At 31.4% G+C, this 8,744-nt stretch overlaps 1 protein-coding gene across 1 annotated transcript; it reads left to right on the top strand.

Annotated features, from left to right (window-relative positions):
* Positions 1 to 4,747: 4,747 nt before the first annotated feature.
* On the top strand, positions 4,748 to 8,204 carry LOC105771201 (probable sulfate transporter 3.5). The gene is made up of 12 exons (XM_012592612.2): positions 4,748 to 5,106; positions 5,187 to 5,394; positions 5,479 to 5,650; positions 5,746 to 5,811; positions 6,188 to 6,301; positions 6,392 to 6,508; positions 6,583 to 6,709; positions 6,785 to 7,071; positions 7,156 to 7,346; positions 7,437 to 7,519; positions 7,640 to 7,716; positions 7,802 to 8,204. Exons 1-12 carry the CDS (start codon positions 4,800 to 4,802, stop codon positions 7,961 to 7,963), a joined length of 1,911 nt encoding a protein of 636 aa, XP_012448066.1. The 5' UTR covers positions 4,748 to 4,799; the 3' UTR covers positions 7,964 to 8,204.
* The last annotated feature ends 540 nt before the right edge of the window (positions 8,205 to 8,744 follow it).

Genomic DNA, 8,744 nt, shown 5'->3' with positions numbered 1-8,744 from the left:
CCAAAATAATTTGTTGTTTCAGTTGAAATATACTTAATTTTTAATTATTTAATATTGATTGTAATTAAAGGAAAGTCAGAAAAATATCCACTTTGTTGAAGGTTGGAGTTTTATATTTTAACTGTGTTGCCAAAACATCTAACAAGTCATGAGAATTCTACCACTTGAAGTCTAGTAATAATATTTTCACTCATTAATAATATAATGATGGAGCATCTATTACAACTACATTCAATTTTGCATGGATTAATTTGGGTTAAACTTCCCCAGTTAATTGAGCTAGAAACTTTGTTTTACACTAAAATCTGAATAAAATATGCTGAAAATCGCACTAAATGGATAGGATTCCAGTATATAATTCTAGATGGCATAATTGTTTACCTTTAAAAGCAATTAAATTATAATATCTTTAAGATTAGACAAGAATTAAACTCGTTCGCACTCACACGCTTGTACAGTAAAAACAAGCAAATTAAAAATGTCACCTCAAGCAGCAGTAGATGTGGCTCAACTCCACCCAGCTTGAAAAAAAGAAATTATTGCATTCTCAAATAATAAATATATCTGCTATAATTTTGTTCAACAAATAAATATATATATATATAAATTCCTGGAAAACTCTGGGAAAATTCTAAGCAACCAGAAAAATGGGTAATGGGAGATGAATCATGCATGAGAACGCACTCAAATTTCGCTTTCTCCTCTTTATATTTGTTGTTTAATGTGTTTCCATTTGAATTGGGGGAGGCAACGAGCAATGATTGAGGCATTTGAAATGATAGTTGAAAAATGAGTGTTTGAAAGAGTAAAAAAGAGCATATACACCAAACTCATCTACTTTTTTAAGTTAAAATGAAGCTTCAAGGTTTGAGGTGTGGCATGTAAGACTTTCTTCTCTCTCCAATGTCCATTCATGTGTTACACAATATCACTCATCTGAAGCAGGTGAAGCCTTGTGCCATTGATAACTGAGGGAGGTCACATATGGAAAAGTTTATTATGTGGAGGCGAGGCTCCAATTTATTTTCTTTTCATTTATGTCCTTTGTTTAGCGTGTAAATCCTTTTACTGTTGATGCAATTAATTAATAAAATAATTAAAAGAATATTTGGCATGTGTGGAGTGTTTTTTTTTTTCATTGAATAATTACCCTAATATAAAAAAAAAAATCTTTCCTTCTCAAACCAAATCGGATCCTACCACTTTACATGTTAAATAAACAATTTAAAGTGGGTTGTTCTTGAATTATTATAATCACATATGAGGAATTAATCAGATTAAGTTTTGTCTGGTTGGGAAATCAAACAGAGCCCTTGTCCTTCCATTTTGGTTGGCTAATGAATTTCAATAACGGATGCTGTTTGTAAGTGTAGTATTGAGATGCTGAAATAAAATTCTGAGTTTTGTGTATGTATTTCTGGGGTTGAAATATTATTTAAAGGAAGATGAAATAGGTTTTAACGTTTTTCTGATTATCGGTTTACGTTCATGGCTTGCCGTAGTTTTGATAAAATGCTTATTTTTACTCATAACTTTTTCTAAATTTTTATATCGGATCAATCTTGTTAATTACACAACATCCTTCTTCCCTTCCCGAGAAAGCTTCAAATTTGAATTGACCTAATGTATATCATCTCTATATACAGACAATCTAGCAAAGCCAGCAACTAGTATAACTTTACTTAGCATCTCATTGTCCGGTGATTAGCAAATTGAATGATGGATCACTGTCTAAAAGACTCCTCATTAAACAAGGAATTGGATGTTTTGGAAGTTATTGGAAATGATTCACTTTCTTAAATCTTGATTAAACATGCATAGACATGTCGAGTGACTGAGTGAGATGATGAAGTTGGGTTCTTAAAAGAAAAAGATTACTCAATTGTCATTGGATCAAATATTCGGATGTAAAATATGATATTTTCTATATTATGTTTCTGCTTTTTATCCTACTTCACCAAATCTTGCATTCTCTAAATTTTGTAGCCCAATTGATCGAATTTCCTCATTTACAAATTTAATTCCTATATATAAAATAAACCAATTAATATATTTGAAGATCAATTTTATAATATATATATATATATATATATATATCATTTAAAACACATACAGTATTGTTTAGGTAAAATTTAACCCTTAATGTTACTTTTATTCTCTTTTTTAGCTAAAATTGATCATTAGTCTTTTAAAAAGTCAAATCGCATTTTATAAATATATGTTTGAATAGCACGGAGTAATTAAATGAAAGTGCAATTACTCTCTTAGTAATTATACTCTCTTGTAATTACAAAGAATTATAATTCCTTATCGTGTTTGGCTGAAAAATGTAATTACATTGTAATTTCTTATGTCATGTTTGGTAGTATAAACATCATATAAAATTTTGTCTAATTGTTCTAGTGTTTTATATTTGTTGTGTTATTCTCTTTTAATATTTAATATAAACTCTTTTTCATCAAATGTTGGTCATTGACTGATTTCATCATCATTTGATTTTTAACTCAGTATCATTAAGATTATCAATATCTTTTCTTTCATGTATTCTTCGAAGTTTGGATCATTCCAAATCCACTTATGAATGAAGTTATGAAGTAAATAGTACGATCCAACCTTTTTTTATGTTATACTAAGGTGGTGTTGTTAATATGGGAAATATTTTTTTTATAACAACAAATATCCTCTGAACTAGAGGTGTCCATGGGTCGGGCGGCCCCGCCCAGCCCGACGGCCCGCCCGAAATATGGGAGGATTCGGGTAAAAATATAGGCCCGAAATATGGTTTGGGCAAAAAAAAGGCTTGTTTAGAAAACGGGCCAGGCCTCGGGCACCACTTTTTTGGCCCGACCCGGCCCGAATATAATAAATATATATTTTTTATTTTTTATTTTAAAATATTTTTAAAATACTTTTTTTATTTTATTATTTTTAAAATAAATTTTTGGTGTTTATTAAAAAATGGACCGGGCCGGGCTCGGGCTTATGAATTTTTTCCTGGGCCGGGCCTGGACAAAATTTCAGTCCCATATTTCAACCCAGACTGGGCCTGGGCCTAGGTCGGGAGCAAAAAAATTTTTCTAGGCCCGGCCCGGCCCATGAATACCTCTACTCTGAACTATATTTCGAATATTTGAATGTTTCAAATTAAAGAATTCGCGAGCCGTCTCTAGTACTTGTGTCTAGCTCCATTCTCTCAAATGGTATTATACCTCACAATATGACCCAAAAAATGTTTTTTGTATTTGCATAATTAACATCTACCATATAATATTTGGGTTTACGGTTTATAACTTTTATCGTAAAAAGTTATATAAAATTTATTTGAAAAAAAAATGCTATGTTATAACCTTTTTACAAAAAAAGTAAATTAAATAAATAATAATATAATATTTATAATATTTAACATTTATAAAAAAAGTTTTATAAAGTGTTGAATAACTTCCATAACATTTATTATGAATAATATATTTTTTGCGATAACTTTATAAAGTTATTCTTTTACTAATAAGTTATGATAAAAGCATAACATTTTTTTACTGAATCAACATATTATTTTTATAATATATAGCATAGACACATTAATAAGTTATTTCCATACTTTTTGTCATAACTTTTATAAATAAATATATTATAACATGTAATTTATTTTTATAATAAACTTTCTAGTTATAACTTTAAAAAATAGTATTTAAATAATATTTTGATTAAAATTTTATAAAGTACACATAAATCATTGTTTTAATATATTTTTTAGGATTTATAATATAATAAATCTTTGGTCATAAAAATCCAACCACTCACATGTGTTTAGGTTTATAATAATAAAAATTATAACTTAAACTTGTATAAAAATAATTTTTTAAATTAAATTTGGGTGTAATTACACATTTTCATGTTCCAATTGAACACTTTCCCTTTTTTATTATTCTCAAAAGATATTTTTTTTATCAAACATTTAAGGATCTAATCACACGATCTTATAAAAAGAACAAGAGATCTTTCTCGATTAATCCCTTTGTCCCTCATTTTTTGAGAATCAGAAAGATCCTTTCCAAGTTTGAATTTGTTCGTACTTCATTTTTATTATTTCTCATTCCTTCAATTCTCACCTCCTAAAAATTGGAAAGTGTAATTCAATGGGACCCATCAATTATAATAGATATTCAAACATGCCATCCTTGTGTAATTATAAGTGATTACTAGGTGACTTTCTAAACATTACCTAAACTCTTTTAATAATGTTGGCATAGCAAGCTTCGTGACATACCACATGTATATAATGTTGACATGACACTATTTATCTTAAATTCTATATTATCATATTAACATTACATAATATATTAATTAAATAAAGAGTTTGGTTTTAATACACTAGTAAATCAAAAAATAATAATTATCACGCATTCCACCTCTGTTTAGCTTGTGGAGTAAAATTTTCCAAATCAGTTGTTTATATTTTAACAAATTAGCCAAATAAATAGGATAAAAAATCTAAATTAAAGATAAAAATTTATAATTAAGGAAAGTAGTAATCAGATAAACTATAACCAAAGAGAGAGAAGAGTCTTATCAGCTTTGAAAGTTTAATTCATATAAGACGACTATACTTGAAAGACATCCCCTCAAAAAAGTCTTTAATTTATCCAAAGCTTTTTATTTTGTCAAATTTGCGTCGCTGATCTCCACTAGGTTGCCACTATTTTGTTTGGAAGCTTAGATTACTTGTATATAAAGGCAACCACCCCATTTCTCTTTTTCCCTTATCCCACATTCTCTTAGCCCTTGCTTCTTGATTAGATATGGCGAATCCCAGTCGGCAGGCGGTGAATTTCGCAGCCCCAAGAGGGTTTGCCACTGCTTTCAAAGCTGATTGTAAAGAAACTTTCTTCCCCGATGATCCTTTCCATGAGATGAAACATGAAAAACCTTTGAATAAACTCAAGAAAACAATCCAATACTTTATCCCATTGTTTGAATGGTTGCCTAATTATAATCTACGTTTGTTTAGATATGATTTGCTCGCTGGTATTACCATTACCAGTCTTGCAATCCCTCAAGGGATTAGCTATGCTAAACTCGCCAGTATTCCTCCAATTTACGGCCTCTGTAAGCATAAATATTACTACTATTTTCTTTCTCAGTTTCATTAGAAAAAAAGCTTGGTTTAATGGTTATTAATGGTGCAGATTCGAGCTTTATACCGCCTTTTGTTTACTCCATTTTCGGGAGTTCAAAACACCTTGCTGTAGGAACAGTGGCGGCATGTTCATTGCTTCTATCAGAAACCGTTGGAGCTAAAGCATCACCCCAAGATGATCCCACATTGTATCTGCACTTAATTTTCACGGCCACTTTCTTCACTGGAATTTTCCAGACTGCTTTGGGTTTCTTAAGGTTAAATGATGATCATAAACAGTAGTATTTGATTTGATTTAATTTCTTCTCCATTTTTAACCTTTTTTCATGGGGTTGTTTCAGGCTGGGAATTTTGGTTGATTTCTTATCCCATTCTACCATCACTGGTTTCATGGGAGGGACTGCTATAATCATCTGCCTACAACAATTGAAAGGAATGTTTGGTTTAATACATTTCACTACTCATACTGATGTGGTTTCGGTCGTTGGTGCAGTTTTCCGCCATAGGAACGAGGTCTGTGATCTGGGAAAACATTAACTTACTCAGCAACTAATTACAGCATTATTTACTGCTTAAAATTCTGATTTTATAAACTGATAAATGAGCAGTGGAGGTGGGAAAGTGCTGTTGTTGGTATTATCTTCCTTGCTTTCCTCCAATTCACTCGATACCTGGTAAGGAAAATTATTCGATATGGTTGTTTCCTTTTTTGTATTTCACTTATATGGAAAAATATACTGATAAAAATCTTTTGGATAATCACAACATTAATGCTATCTCATAAACCATTAATAGTAAATCGGTAACCTTCATGCCAACCGTAATTGCTATTAAAATGCGTACTATCATAATCTGAAGAAAGAATATCGGTTCGTAATCTCTATTATCTTATCCGTTCCCTAATAATTTATTTATTTATTTTAAATGCGTTCCAAATGAATTCACACAAAATAATTATTTAAGCTAATAATCCATATTGATTTAAAAACAAAAACTACCCTCCTTACTTTCTCTCTGCCTATTGCTAAAGATGTTGACATGTATTTTCAGAGACAAAAAAGGCCAAAACTATTCTGGGTGTCAGCTATTGCTCCCATGGTCGTTGTTGTGGTTGGGTGTCTTTTTGCATTCTTTGCCCATGCGGAGAAACATGGAATCCAAATCGTAAGCTCATTTGTAATAATCAGTTCTATTTTGTTAACCACGGTTTGATCTTTATAGTTATAGGGTAATCATTTATGTTTGGGGTTTCAGGTTGGTGAGTTGAAGAAGGGATTAAATCCCCCCTCAATTCAATATTTGAACTTCGATCCCCAATATCTTCCTGTAACTGTGCGTGCTGGTCTTATCACAGGGCTTATTGCAATGGCTGTAAGAATCCCAACCCTTTTGTTATCATTTTTCTTATAGGTGTGAAAATCATATAATGAAAATGAAACTTGCAGGAAGGGATAGCAATAGGACGAAGCTTTGCCATCATGAAAAGTGAACAGACTGATGGGAACAAGGAAATGATAGCTTTTGGTTTCATGAATATTATCGGATCTTTCACTTCATGCTACTTGACAACAGGTATATTTATACTTCTTCATGCTACTGTTTATGAAGAATATTCTGATAGATTCTTTTTAATATTTGAATTTGCAGGACCATTTTCAAAAACGGCAGTGAATTTCAATGCTGGGTGTAGGACAGCAATGTCCAATGTCGTAATGGGATTTTGCATGATGTTAACACTCCTTTTCTTAGCTCCTCTCTTCAGATACACACCTCTGGTTGCTTTATCCGCCATTATCATGTCTGCAATGCTTGGATTAATCAATTATGACGAAATGATTCACCTCTTTAAAGTCGATAAATTCGACTTCGTCATCTGCATGGCTGCTTTCCTTGGTGTCAGCTTCATCAGCATGGATGTCGGCCTCATGCTTTCTGTAAAAAATTCCCTCCAAAAAAATATATACAGTCCATGTTCTTTTAACTGTGTCTGAAATAGTATTGTATTATTTTATTTTCAGGTAGGACTTGCTTTACTCAGAGCATTATTGTACGTGGCAAGGCCAGCTGCCTGTAAACTTGGCAAAATCCCAAACTCAAGTTTATATCGTGACACAGAGCAGTACCCTGGCTCAACTCCCATACAAGGAGTCCTAGTTCTTCAACTTGGTTCTCCTATTTATTTTGCAAACTCCACCTACATAAGAGAAAGGTTCACATTTATTTATCTTCATTGAAAAAAAAAATGATAAATTCCATCAAAACCCAGAAAAAGAAAATGGTAAATTTCTTTTTTGAACAGGGTTCTTAGGTACATAAAGGAGGAACAGGGTGTTTCAGATTCTAAAACTGATATCATTGAGCATCTTTTATTAGATCTGTCAGGTAATTAATAATCACGGCCAACATAATAATATATGTAAAAACAAAATCTAGGTTATCGGATATCAGTAACCATCAATCACATCCATGCTTTTATCAGTAACCGTTTTATTTTTTTTGCAGGAGTTTCATCCATTGACATGACAGGCATTGAAACATTTCTTGAGTTACGTAGAATTCTGGACTCGAAGGGTATCAAGGTAAAAAAACTTAAAACATGCTTACGTAATGGTTTTTAGACATATGAAAGAAACTTAAAAGGAAATCTCTGTGTGGTTATTGCAGTTAAGCATTGTGAACCCTAGGATTGAAGTTCTGGAGAAAATGACGTTAGCGAAATTCACAGACGCCATTGGAAAAGAATCTTTCTACTTGTCTATTGAAGATGCAGTCCAAAATTGTCGGTTTTCACTTCATTCTAGCAAAACGACAATGGAAGAAGCCTAAAACGACCAAAATGTTGTTTAAAAGATACTGGTTTGTATTTAATATATATAATATGTAACTAAAAGGTGCTAATGTGGTTACCTATGTTGTTAGATTATATACAAGGGTAGGATGTCCATGAGATAATCCTTCATATGTTGGATAAATGTTATCGATTTTGTATCACCCTTCTCTTCAGCTTGTAATTTTATCGTAATTTTGAATTGGAGGATGAAGCTCATGTGCCTGTACCAAGCCCAAACATTACCCAGTTTTTCGTTTTCCTTTTTTAAATCATCATAGTTAACGATATTATTATGCCATTAAGATAATGGGATTTTTCAATTTGAGAGAATTCATCGAAGGTTTCCTCTGTCACCGTCGATGGTGGTTAAATTTATAAATGTAATTAGATATATTAAATTTGTGATATGATTAGAATACTATATATGAAAGATTAAGATATATTATTTCGTTAAATTTTAAAAAAATAATTAAGTTAAAGTAAATGAAATAAATTTGCTACTTATGCATACTATAGGCTCTAATAAGAATATGATCGAATCTTAGTATGTCCAATTACATTTATCGTAAAAGAATTTTATGGATAAACTTACATGGAATTATAAATTGTTGAGGATAAGATAACAATTTGCCCATCACCTCGCGTGCAAGCCATGGTGTTTGAACAGCTAGAATAAGAATAGCTATTAATATCAGAAGATCAGGAAACTAAGAAGACATACATGTGCATATATATTTATTTATAAATTCCTAACTCATTCACTCGAGGAGAACACTC

The sequence above is a fragment of the Gossypium raimondii genome, chromosome 5 (assembly GCF_025698545.1).
Source record: "Gossypium raimondii isolate GPD5lz chromosome 5, ASM2569854v1, whole genome shotgun sequence".
NCBI classification, from domain to species: domain Eukaryota; kingdom Viridiplantae; phylum Streptophyta; class Magnoliopsida; order Malvales; family Malvaceae; genus Gossypium; species Gossypium raimondii.
This window is presented reverse-complemented; position numbering and strand designations above follow the sequence as displayed.

Excerpts from the sequence above, each read along its gene's own strand:
- LOC105771201 (XM_012592612.2), top strand. The coding sequence starts at position 4,800 with ATGGCGAATCCCAGTCGGCAGGCGGTGAATTTCGCAGCCCCAAGAGGG. Across the intron at positions 5,651-5,745 it reads TTTTCCGCCATAGGAACGAG|TGGAGGTGGGAAAGTGCTGT; the intron begins GTCTGTGATCTG and ends ATAAATGAGCAG. Across the intron at positions 7,072-7,155 it reads ATGTCGGCCTCATGCTTTCT|GTAGGACTTGCTTTACTCAG; the intron begins GTAAAAAATTCC and ends TTTTATTTTCAG.